The 13,629-nt window shown below is 37.1% G+C and overlaps 1 protein-coding gene across 1 annotated transcript in view; it reads right to left on the bottom strand.

Moving 5' to 3' along the window:
• si:ch211-1i11.3 (mitogen-activated protein kinase kinase kinase 5) overlaps positions 1-13,629 on the bottom strand; it is a 32,840-nt gene that overhangs the window by 15,119 nt on the left and 4,092 nt on the right. Inside the window, exons 5-12 of the mRNA XM_041793553.1 lie at positions 8,183-8,289; positions 7,845-8,015; positions 7,479-7,591; positions 6,843-7,002; positions 6,477-6,627; positions 6,097-6,201; positions 3,787-3,836; positions 2,031-2,126 (exon numbers count right to left, since the gene is read on the bottom strand). Of these exons, the coding sequence (XP_041649487.1) occupies positions 2,031-2,126; positions 3,787-3,836; positions 6,097-6,201; positions 6,477-6,627; positions 6,843-7,002; positions 7,479-7,591; positions 7,845-8,015; positions 8,183-8,289 (953 nt within the window). The remainder of the gene's footprint in view (positions 1-2,030; positions 2,127-3,786; positions 3,837-6,096; positions 6,202-6,476; positions 6,628-6,842; positions 7,003-7,478; positions 7,592-7,844; positions 8,016-8,182; positions 8,290-13,629) is intronic.

Raw genomic sequence — 13,629 nt, forward strand, 5'->3', positions numbered from 1 at the left:
TCCAAATGTATTTTTTTCAGAGGGAAATCCTTCCACTGATACAGTTGAAACCAGAAGTTTACATACACTGTATAAAAAGGCACATAAACGTTTTTTTCTCACCATCTAACATTAAATCTGATTAAACCTTTCCTGTTTTTGGTCAAGTAGGATTACCAAAATTATTTCTATTTGCTAAATGCCAGAATAATGAGAGAGATCATTTTTTAGACTATTTTTTATTATTTTCTTGAGAGTCAGAAGTTTACATACACTAAGATTACTATGCCTTTAAACAATTTGGGAAAGCCCAGATGATGATGTCATGTCTTTGGAAGCCTCTGATAGGTTTATTGACAACATTTGAGTTAATTAGAGGCACACCTGTGGATGTATTTTAAGACACACCTGAAACACACTGCTTCTTTGTGTAACATCATGGGAAAATCAAAAGAAATCAGCCAAGATATCAGGAAAAGAATTGTGGACTTGCACAAGTCTGGTTCATCCTTGGGTGCAATTTCCAGATGCCTGAAGGTGCCACGTTCATCTGTTCAAACAATTATATGCAAGTATAAACACCATGGGAATGTCCAGCCATCATACCGCTCAGGAAGGAGACGGGTTCTGTGTCCCAGAGATGAACGTGCTTTGGTCCGAAAAGTGCATCTCAATCCAAGAACAAAAGCAAAAGACCTTGTGAAGATGCTGGCTGAAGCTGGTGAGAGTGTTTCATTATCAACAGTCAAACGAGTCCCGACGTGGGCTGAAAGGCCACTCTCCCAGGAAGGAGCCATTACTCCAAAAGAAACATAAAAAAGCCAGATTACAGTTTGCAAATGCACACAGGGACAAAGACCTTAATTTTTGGAGACATGTTCTGTGGTCTGACGAAACTAAAATTGAACTTTTTGGCCATAATGACCATCATTATATTTGGAGAAAAAAGGGGGAAGCTTGCAAGCCTGACAACACCATCCCAACTGTGAAACATGGGGGTGGCAGCATCATGTTGTGGGGTTGTTTTGCTGCAGGAGGGACTGGTGCACTTCACAAAATAGATGGCATCATGAGGAAAGAACATTATGTGGAAATACTGAAGCAACATCTCAAGACATCACAATGGGTTTTCCAAATGGACAATGACCCTAAGCATACTGCCAAACTGGTTACAAAGTGGCTTAGGGATGACAAAGTCAATGTTTTGGAGTGGCCATCACAAAGCCCTGATCTCAATCCCATTGAAAATTTATGGGCAGAGCTGAAAAGGCATGTGCGAGCAAGGCGGCCTACAAACTTGGGTCAGTTACACCAGTTCTGCCAGGAGGAATGGGCCAAAATTCCTGCAAACTATTGTGAGAAGCTTCTGGAAGCATATCCAAAACGTTTGACCCAAGTCATACAGTTTGAAGGCAATGCTACCAAATACTAATGGAATGTATGTAAACTTCTGGCTCTCAAGAAAATAATAAAAAAATTGTCTAAAAATGTATCTCTCTAATTATTCTGGCATTTAGCAAATAGAAATAATTTTGGTAATCCTAATTGACCAAAAACACCAAACATTAAATCTGATTTAATGTTAGACGGGGAGAAAAAAAAAGTTTATGTGCCTTTTTATATAGTATATGTAAACTTCTGGTTTCAACTGTATGACAGACTAGGATATCTTTGATAAAAAAAAAAAGCTGAACTTTGTTCTGTTTGAAAGAAGAGACAATATTTTCTGTAGTGGTAGAAACAACAAGAGAGATGAAGAAAACAATTTCTTATGATTTGGGACACCTGAGATGTGTCCCTGGGGGTTTTCCTGGCAGACGATGAAGAAATTATGACTCAGTCAGCGCAGTTATATCACACCTCATTTCTCCGAGCCACTGACTAGACTCTGCCAGTCTGACTTTCTTCCTGCAAACTGTAATAATGGTCTGCTCATCTTAATCCAGAAAGTCAGCAGGCCAGAAACTGGATCATAGGCTCTACCTCACATCTACAAAAATACACTCACTGCCTCGCCCTGCTGCGTCTTTGCTAGTGTATTAGTCACTCACCCTTTACAGTGAAGCTCAGAGGGGAAGCAGAGCTGGAAGTCATCTGAATTGTAGTGGACATACAGGAAGCAGCTGCGCTCATCGATCTTTGAGGCACTGCCAAGGGAAAACAAGAAATGGAGATTGAAAAAAAAAAGTTAAAATCCCTTGCACATTTGATTTGAAAATTGATGGTGCACGTAAATTTAATTTCAAAGTATGTTATAACACAACCTTGCTATATAATTTACAAATGATGTGAATAAAGCTTGTTTAAATCAATTTAAAAATGCACATATTGCAATACTGTTTTAACCAGCAGAGAGAGAGAGAACTATAGTCTGACTTCTTGAGCCTGGTTTGAACTTTTGCATTTCATATTTGCTACGCTGTAGCTACATCATAGTGGCCTATACTGCTGTGAACATCACACGCTTGTGCATTCATGCACCCACGTCACTCTACAATACTACGCCTAAGCACTACTCAGTAGTGAAAATTTTTATGCCAGTTCCCAGAACCACTGCCTATTTCCTGATTTCTGTATAAAGGAAACCACAGCACACTAATAATTAGTGTTTTCAGCTTGTCTGCTTGTTATCCTTTCTGCGCTTTCTATCACAGATTACTGTTGTTAAATAACTCAGAATGATACTTAAAAATATTAATTGTAGAAGCCTACTTATCAAAACAAAATATTGGGTATAAATGGGGCTTGGGACCATAATTGCAGTTATTAGGACGGAACAAGATGGGCTTGGACTGAGCTTGCATAGGCTAGGGTACGGTCGGGGGCTCAATCTAAGCACTAGTAAATGACTAATTGTAACATTTTCTGCAGTCATTTATCTTACGTCAAAGTGCGCACAACATGCATGTCGATGTATTCAGAGACTGCCAGACAATGCTACCTCGTGGAAGAATCACAGGGCTTGTGAGCTGAGTTGTTTTGACATGAAGTGACAGTTTTGAGGAGGAGTATGCCAGGCTACATGCATAGGCTTCTGTGTAGGTTTAGGGCTAAACAGACTTATGGTTTACGCTATGGTGTGATTTCAGCACAGAAGTATAAATCAAGTTTCCATTGACATGAGTAACTGAAAAATAGAGGATCTTAAATAACAAAAAAGAATGCTTCACAATTGCACCGTTGCAGAACAAAAATAAAAGAAGCATGACTGCTCAAACTGAATGCTGCCTTATTTTTTTGAATAAAAAATCTTTGTAAAATAGTTTCATGAACCCCATATTGTGACAAATATTGGATCATGTGATCATTGTATTGTCACATGAAAATGATTTAATCAACTCCTTTTCTGTTCTAAGTAACAGCTTGTAAAACAAAGGTTAGCAGGTTTTAGTGTAGAGTGCAGAACAGCTTATTCAGTGCATACTGATTAAGAGCAAACAATGTAACAAGATGTCTTCTCTCCAAACACGCCAAAACCTGATAAATTTGTTTGCCTGTTGCTTTGAAGCCATGAGGCAGATGACTTTTTCAGGTATTTGCTAAAAATGCCAAAGTGGCAAACCTGCAGACAAGACAGGAGCAAAGTCCACAACAACACTGATCACTGATAAATAGACTTTAATGAAGCAGCGAAGAGCTAAAAACAACAAAGAAGCAAGCCTGAAACTAAAAGTCTGACTGACAGCCAAGGTTTCCCAGACAACAGGCGTGTTTGGATCCCCTGACTTTGCTGCAGGCTCGACCACACCCAGCACTGAGAGCTGCAGATATTTGAGAGATGTTAGCACATGCTGTACTTCACTTTACCTCACTCCCCGAATTGCAGAGGCCGGGAAAGTCCACTGGTGTAAGCCTTTCTGTGGACATAAGGATGACATTAAATCGCAGGATAAAGACAGTCTGACATGTTTTTATTTGCAAGTATGCACACATGAAAGAGATGAAAGTAAACATCTCTGGCCCCTGACGTATGCAGGAAGACAGTCCTTTACACACAGCGACAAAGTAGACGCCCACACACTTGGATTAAACATTCACTGGAGCGTAAATCAGTGGAGAAATGTTTGCTCTTCCTGTTATTATGCAATTTCTACAGCATGCTGACTGAGCTGCAGGTACTAAAGAACATGCACCTCAGTGCTAATGCTCTTTAAGAATGAAATGTTTCTGAAACTTAAGTTTAATACTTGCAAGTGTTTTTTGAAACTCTGTAACATATTCATGGATAGCACTTTACTTTAGTAGGCCCTAATCACCTAGTTATTTTAATAGGAGGCAATTATCTAGTAGTTTATCAAGAGTAATGTGGTAATTACCTAGTATAAGCTGGCATTTTATCAAGTAAAAACTAAGAAATATGGGATATTAAGAAAGTATTTACCTAGTTATAATGTATTAGTTTTCAAGTAATTTATTGTGATACTGTGGCAATTCTCTGGCAATTAAGTGGAATTTTGCCAAACCCTAAGCCCCTAACCCTAAAAAAATACCTGAAAATTATTTAGGAGGGACTTTCTTTAATTAAGTGGTTCAAAATAAAGAATTAACCTGGGAATTATCAAGCAGCTTAAATAGAATATTAACATCTAATTTCTAAGAAACTACTTAAAATACCACCTAATTACCAGAGATCTGCCACAATATCTAAAGGTTCCCAGCGACTATGAGTATTAAAAAAATACTGAAAATAACTCCTTAAAAAAATGGACGGTTCACAAAAGCTCCATTGAAACTTGGTTAAAATTGGGCAAAAAAAAAACAAAGGGAATACTGGTCAACTGAAGAGGGGAGTTAAGATGAACTTTACCTCATCATCAAAATACTCCAGTCACCCAGGGTCTCTGAAGAAATTACTTAAGGACCATTCATGTATGATTTTAGAATAAATAATTAAATAAATAGAAGTTTAATTGATCAATAATGTTTGATAAAAAATTATCTTATCACAAGTGCCATAAACCAATGAGAGAATCAAGAATATAAAAAATAGATACATACAATAAATTCATGAAAAATGTCAAAATACTTGCAAACACACACAAGTGAGTGCTTGGAAAAATAAATAAATAAATAAAAAAAAAAAGTAGGGTTTGAGTTTCAGCATCTCTTCTCCCAGTGGCCTCCCCATAATGCCGAAGACACCATAGTTGTGTAGGGTTAGGGTTAGGGTAATATACCACCTAATTACCAGAGAAATGCCACAATATCATAGAGATTTTCTTGATTAAGACATTATTACAAGGTAAATACATCCTTAATACTACCATATTTCCAATTTATTATGTGGTAAAATGCCTATTAGAAGGTAATGACCACCTTATTCTTGAGAAATTACTAGATAATTAGGGCACACTAAAACTAAGTGCTACCTCTTTATGTACCTTAAACTTACTAGACAGACGGTTACCTATGAGCATATGCTCTGAAAAAGCATTAAGTTTTAAAGTCTTGGCTCTAGCCTACATCTTTCTGATTCTCTTAGAATTCATTTATTTCTTTGTTATTAAATAATTTAAACATACCATGCACTTTGCTGGTATTTCATACACATTCATTGTTTGCTAGTTTTTACCCTCTCTAGCTCTCTGATTTGGTCCCCTCATCCACCAATCAGAGGGTCCTGACTACTACTGGGCTACTTCCAGCTAGACAAACTTTCAGTTGGCTTTTCAGTGCTTTGTTGTAAAAAAAGTGATGCTGATACAAGTACTTCAACATAGTAATGGTGATATCCACATTATAATTCAGGAGTATTTTCTGTCCTGTTTCCTAAACTGCAGTGTTTGAGCAATTTGAATTAGCTCAAGAAGTTTTTAAGACTTTTTGATGTATCTCATACTCTGTTCTGGATGTTTATCTTTATCATTTCACTGAGGCCAAGTTTATAAAAGAATGAAATCAGTTAAATAAACATGTAAGTTAGTCAAATCACAGAGTTTTTTACAGTTTTATCAAATGGGAAGAATCCCAGTGACCAGCGCTAACCAAGGAGAGTGGGGCTTCATAAAGGATAACATCTGAGGGTGGGGGGGGGGGACTGTCAATGGTCAATTTTTCATGCAATGGATCAAAATTCTTCTTCTAAAAAGTTAGGGAGGGAACAAAGTGTCTACATACCTTTAAGACTGTGATGTGTTTCAACTGCACAGTACAACTTTCATCCTCCTCACTCACACAAACAATGGCCGGTTGAAGGACTTTGCTGGGCTCCAGAACAAGAACCTGACAGGCAGGAGTCAATCAAAATTAAAATTCATTTAATTTGTTTAAATAATGTACATTTTCTTCAATAATTTCTAATTGGAGATTAAAACTGATGCATTTTCTGCCTGATTTCATTAAAATACCCATCCATGTTATAAAAATATTATAGTTAAGTATATTAGCCTTAATATTCATTGCATAGAGCTGGTTCTTAACAACAGATATTAACAGTGAAAGTAAGAGTTTTCTGTTTTTGTTACAGTTAACTGTTAAGGCTTTTGTTGTTGTCTTACTGGGCAGCGATCTGTGGAGACTGTGGGTTTGCACGTCTGCAGGAGCAGCTCCATCCAGAAGTCCACAGTTTCCTGTTTAGGAGATTTCACCTCTGGTGGCTTGGCAAATTGCCGGTAAAGGATGAACGTCTCCATGATTGATGCCACATACCTGACAAGATAATGCTGAACTCATTATTCCAGATCATTTAAACATGCAAATCAGACCAGAATCACTTTATATGCTTTTGCATTCACGGGGGGAGGGTCTCATCTTTTAATCAATCAAACTTAAGCTACAATGCTCTTCAAACCAAGCCTTGATGGTGATTAATCTTCCTGATGTGCATGATTACTGGTAATCAAGAGCTAGTATTGAAGCCTCACCAGATCGGAGCATTGAGTCTGTAGAGTTTTTCCGCACCCTCGATGACTTTCTTGTGCTCGTTAGCGAGGATGTTTGCTCCGATATAGAAGCCCACATCCCAGTAGTCCTTCATCTTCTCCAGACTGCCCTTTCTACCAAGCAGGGTGCTCAGCGTCACACCTAAACATCAGTATTATACCACAAAACACAATAATTAAGTGCAAAATCAGCTGCAAAATTATTCATATATTTATAAATGGATATATGTGCAACAATATATGATAGCAATGTGCAAATCAAAATGTTCACACATCTTTCAGGGTGTTAAACTGGGGCAGGAACAATGTGACCAACACATTCCCATCACATTCCTGAGTGCAATGTGCATTCCTGACAAAAATAAGGCAATAAATGTACAACACTGCAAGGATTTAGATGTAAACATTTCAGGTGGTCTCTAAATTTGTAAATTTGTATGGTCAGTGAAAATGTTTCTATCCAAAAGTTGCATTTTATCTTTCAGTAATATTGTGGTCTTTTGTATCTATATTATTGGCTGCATCTATAGAAGTATAAGGCTAATATCCCTCCAAAATAAAGTTCAATGCATGACTTTCAGAAACTTTATGCTTCAAATATCTTAATGCATTAATCACCAATTTTGCGCAGCTCAATGGAGGTATCAAACTCGTGTCCAGCTGCCATCAGTAGGACCACATTGTTGATGCCTGAGTGAAGAGTGGGCTCTATCTCGAAAGCTTTTCCATACCTGATGAGTAAAACAAAAAGGTAGTGCTCATGTATCATGGTAATACACTCACTAATGAAAGACAACATCTGATAAATAACAAAGCTTAACTGCAAACATGCACTAGCAGCACTAATAAAGGAAAGAAGAGACTCTTAAATGCCAAACTACAGTCTAAGTAGAGAAACAACCCGAGTCCCTCTGCATGTAAGGTGTGGAAAAGTGTGCACAATCAGTCAGCAAACAAACACAAAGGTGTACAAAGATGATGTACCAGTAGCAGGCCTGGTCTCTACTCGCCACATCGGTGAAGCTGGAGCTCATGAACATGTCTTTGTAAATGCGTCCACACAGACAGTAAACATCTGACGCCACCTTGCCTCCTGACTCCACAATAGGAAGAATAGCCTTCAAAGCTTTAGCACGATCTCCAGGATGATTCCTCCTGATGTGGAGAGATTTGATAACATAAGCAACGATGAGCTTAAACATACAGTATCTGCTAAGAACGAATGAGTAATGCAAATTATAGCAGGGAATGGAAATGAGAATGAAACCAGAGAGGAGATTGCGGTTACAGATGTTAAATAACAGCAGGAGCTTTGTGTTTACCTGTTCAGGGCAAATATATAATGAAACTGGATATTCTGATGTCCCGCTACCAAACACATCGGCAGGTTGTTCAGCATCTCCACTAGTTTGATTATGGAGTCGTAGTCCTGTCAAAGAAGGTGCTGCATCATTACATTGTTTTTTTTTAAAGACTTTTATGATGTGACATTTAATGTCTATTTTAGGGCTGTCAGCATTAATGCACTGATCACAATTTTTTTCAGGTCCATAATTAGTGCTTCATTTTTTTAAATTGCATTTATTGCATGCTTTATTGTCCCTCTCAGCACACTTTGGTTTAGCCACTGCAATGTCTCTCTGCAGCCAGAGTGATGTAAAATAAATATACCACTGCTCCTTAATGTCTCATCTCACACATAGCTCAGATAAATGTATAGCCACCATTTAAAACTACTGAGTGTTTAATGGTTAAAACCTGTTTATAGTGTTCATATTTGTGATAAATTATTGTTTTTTATGTGTGTTTCCACTGTTATTGGCTGTTTGACTGGTTTTGCTGCCATAATAAAGCAATTTCCCACAAAGGATTAATAACATACCTATCTAATCAATTTAATCTAATCCAAGTTATCTGTACCTTGTGTTAACGAACATTACAGATTTTATGCTTCCCTCATTTTCTTTTTAATCCATAAAAAAATCCGGGTTTTTTTCCATGGCTGAATTCATGTTTTAAGCTTTGATCAACCCAAAGATCCTTATATCCCTTCAAATTAAAAGCAGTCATCTAAACAGGAAGTAAATTACACTTAATTTAAGACAATACAAAAAAATACAAAAGAAAAAAAAACTGTTTTGAGTGCATATTGAAGAGTTTCTTATCTAGACAGAATGGGACATTACTCATGAATAACTACATACATTTTCAGACTAACTGTGATTTAAAAAATTAGTCATTTGACAGCTAAAGTCTATTTAGATTAGGGGTGTCAAACTCAATCACAGTAGGGGCTGGATTCTAGATTCAGGTCTTAACTGAGGGTCTAACAGGTCACCTTTTAACCATAAACTGTCAACCTCATTTCACAAGTAATTAAATTTGAAATTTAAAAGAAATTGGACTGATGATAAATGATTTTGATGTTTAAAAAGTTAAAAAAGATAAGTTTAAAGGCTCCAAATGTGAGAAAAGTAAACTTATTAGTTCAAAAAGGTCAAAACATAAAAAATTGAAAAATGCTTTTTAAAGGCAAATATATTAAAAAGAAAGCCGAAATCATGGGTTTAGAAGGTCAAAATATGAAATAAAATTTGTAATCATGAAATTAAAATCCAAAATATGATTCAAATTTTCAAATGTGAGTCTAAAAGGTCAAACACTGGGATTATAAAGTCAAAGTTTAGAGTTGAAAATATGAGATAAAATAAAAATAATTGGTTAAACGGTCAAAATATGACTTAAAATTAGAATAATACATTTTAAAGTTTTAAAATACTATATGAGAAGTCAAAATTATGAGTTGAAATGCTCAAAGTACAAAATAAAAAGTCAAAATCCTAAGTTTAAGCCCTAATTGTGAGATGCAAAATTGAAAATATGAAACTAACTTTCCTGACTTCTTAACCAAATATTTTTAATCCCTACTTTTTCAGTTTTTATGACTTAACAAGGATATCTTTAATCATCAAGGATATGTTTACATTTTTATACTTGAGGAAATCTGCAGACCTCATACGGACAGACCAGTTATAACAGAAATATGATATAATCTTGCAGGCCGGATTTAACTGTTCCACAGGCCAGATTTGGCCCCTGGGCCTAGAATTTGATATAGATTATTTAATCCTTATCATCTTTTCAGTGCCACTTGTTTCTGAGGGTAGTTTTTAAACCTACTTACTGTTTATACAATTCAATTTTAGGATTTGGTGGAATGATATCTAGCAGGATGCAAATGTGTCGTCTTGGTTAGGGGTCGATTGATGCTATTTTTTTCTGAGCAAGTCATCAATAACAGATATTTTGAATCAATATGTGTTTGTTATGGCTAACAAAGTTGTACTTAATGTAATAAAACTGCATGTTAAGAAATGGGGGAAAATAAACAATTCAGCAATACAAAAATCAAATGAACTCTGTAAATTTGAGAAAAATTATTCTATAGATTCAGTCAAATATCTGACACACAAATTTGGCTCAAGAAGTTACTTCTTACCAAACTGTGATTTCCTTGTTTTTAATATTTCTGACGTGTCAGAGTCCTCTTTAATTAAAGTCTTGAACCAATTTAACACCTCCAAGACTAAAGATGTTTTTGATTGGGATCCTGTATTTGTGAAGAAGCACAAAAGTAACCTTTGTGCTCCTATTAGTCATCTTGTAAACTTATAATAAAACCGTGCAATTTTCACAATGCTTGGAAACCAGCCATAAGTATTCTCTCAGTGATCTCCAAAGTCACAGAGAGAGTCATTTGTGACCGGCTGATAGCTTATTTAAACACCTGTCATTTTCTGTTGCATCCTATGCAATATGGTTCCAGGAAACACCATTAAACCGAGACAGCATTATGCTATTTTACAGAACAAATCAAGTCTTGACAGTGGAGGTGTTGTTGCTGCTGTTTTCCTTGATTTTTAAAAAGCTTTTGATACTTTAAAGCATAATGTTTTGCTGTCTAAATTGTCAAAGTTTAATTTTTCTGGTAAAGCACTGACATGGATGGAGTCATACGTGAGAAAAGAGTGTACAAGAATCAATAATACGTGGTCATCTTTTATTGATTGTAATGTTGGAGTACCGCAAGGTTCAATCCTAAGGATGGTTTTATTTAGTTTATACATTAATGATCTGCCCCTGATCTGTCCAGAGGTACGAATCCAAATGTACGCAGATGACACTGTTATCTTCACCCATGCCAAAACAAGAGAACGAGCTGCGTCCAAACTCTCTGCAGCATTAAATAAAGTCTGAGATTGGCTAACTCACAGCTATCTAATGCTTAATGCAAAACTGTGGGAATGTATTTTTCTATCAGGAGAAATAATACACCTCAACCTGATGTGACTGTAAAAGGAGAGGTAATACAAATTGTCGAATTTAAATTTTCTGGGCATAACAATTGACTCCAATATAAATTTTAAGAAACAAGTTAAAATGTCTGCAGAAATGTAAGAACTAGTCTTATGAATTTCAAACATGACAGACATCAGTTACCTTTGGCCGCTGCTAAACTATTCATGCACTTGATTTTTTCTCATTTATCTTACTGTGTCATGAGCTGGTCTCAGGCTGGAGCAACCAATCTAAAACCATTACACACCTTCGACAAACAATCACTGAAAACTCTTGATAAAAAACAAGGAACTACCCCTACTGTAACACCATTAAGAAATATAACTTAACGACCTTTGACAGATTTCTTTGTTATGCAGCTATGTGTATGATTAAGTCAAGATCAGGCCCCACCACCACTTACACAACGGGTTTTACTCTGCAGGAACAATCTTAGGGAGACCAGGGCATCAGCAAGAGACTGTTTAGCTAAACTCAGGAAAAGTTGTGTTTGGACAGTCTGCATTTTCAGTCAGAGCAGCAGAAAGTAGAACTCAAGTCCTACCCATATCAGAGACTGCACAAACCTCAGTGTTTTTTAAAGTTAAGTGAAATCATGGCTCAAGGAAAAACGATCATGTGATCACTGATTTAAACCTCTGATTGCATCAATCTTAAAGACAATGAAATGTAATTTTAAATGTGTTGTTTTTAGTGATGGACTCTTGTTGAGTTTGTGTTGTTTCAATGCTAGCAATCAATCCTTTGTTTTTATCATGTGCATTGTGTATTTTTTACATTGTCCTGCCCAGAGACCACATATTTAAATTAGCTTCATAGCTAACTCTGGCTTTACAGTTTTGTTTTGCATGGCCCCTGTCAAATAAGCTAATAAACTAAACTAGCCCTGACTCTAACAACATGAGAAACGGCACAGAGCAACAATGTTGCAGCAGGAAACAGGAAGTGATGCCGCACAATGGCACAGTGCCAACCAGGCCTCAGTGTTGACTGGCTGGCAGTTGTGTGACACCAAACCAGTCAGACAGTGTATGCAGGACATTAGGTAAAACTGAGTAAAGCAAACCAGAAGGGGAGAGACATCTTCCAGTGGCGCTTCCACATTTGCATTATAAAAATCATAAAAATGCCCAACATTTTGCAGGTTCTACATGAGCAGAAAGGCTGCTCCTGATTAAGGATTTATTCAATCAAATCTGACCAGACAGATTTTGCCTTTCCTTAACTATCCGTTGAAAGTTGTTTTCACTTACTGATCCAAATTGTAATTTGCAGCATAAAAATAAACCATGTGATCAAACTGTTTGTCTTCTAGACTTTGAATAACAAGGCCACATGGCTTATCAACCTGGATGCCTCAAGGGTCAGTTCCTGGTCCCCTCCTTTTCTCAATAATGCACCAGCTTACCTGGTGCAATTATCTGCCTCCATCGCTTTTCTTATCACTGCTATGCAGATGATACACATAATTCCCCCTCCTCTCCACCAGATGACACAACTGTTCCAGCCTCAATCTCATCCTGCCTTGCTGATATGTCTGAATGGATGACGAAACAGTAAGACTGAGCTTACTGCCAATTCCACCATTCAACCACAGATCAATTTTCTGCTTGGATAAAGTAAACTCAGGCCAACTAATTGTGCCTGAAATCTTGGTGTCATGATTGATGACCAGCTAACCTTCAAGGTTCAAGTGGCCTTAATTGCTCAGTCTTGCAAGTTCACCCTCTATAAAATCAAGAGGACCACATCCTACTTGACAGAGCAACACAGCTCCCGGTGCAGTCTCTTGTAATATCACATTGACTACTGCAACTCATTACTGGTAGGCTGCCCTGCATGCACAAACCTCTGCAGATGATCCAGAACGTAGCAGCGCGTCTGGTCTTCAACCAACCAAAGACACTCTTCTGTTCATCTCTCTATGCTGGCTGGTCACAAAGCAGTGACTAAACCTGCTCCTGGAAACCCTCATCCGGGTCTACACTCCTTCTTGCCCACTACGCTCAGCCAGCGGAAGGCGCCTGGTACTTCCATCACATCAGGGCCCTAAGTCATTAGCTTGACTCTTCTCTGTTGTTCTTCAATGGTGGAATGAATGACCAAAATACTTGACCAGTACCCATGTGATTAGTCAAGTACCATGGCTTGCATTTTACTCTTTCATGAAACTTGTGAAGTTTTTTTAATTTCTGACATTGTAAGCTATTAAGAAACTAAAAAGATTCAACAACCAGCTGAGATGCCAGTGCTCCAATGGTGCTGCAAAATAGGATAGCCCACTGCTTATTTATTCATGCATATACAAGAGAGATTGATTTCAATAGACGAGTTATTCTCAGAATTACATCAGAAGTATATAAGTTGATATTTATATCAAGATAGGCAGTGAGTTATGATTTATTTTAGA

This window comes from Cheilinus undulatus, linkage group 8 (genome assembly GCF_018320785.1).
Source record: "Cheilinus undulatus linkage group 8, ASM1832078v1, whole genome shotgun sequence".
Classification (NCBI taxonomy): Eukaryota; Metazoa; Chordata; class Actinopteri; order Labriformes; family Labridae; genus Cheilinus; species Cheilinus undulatus.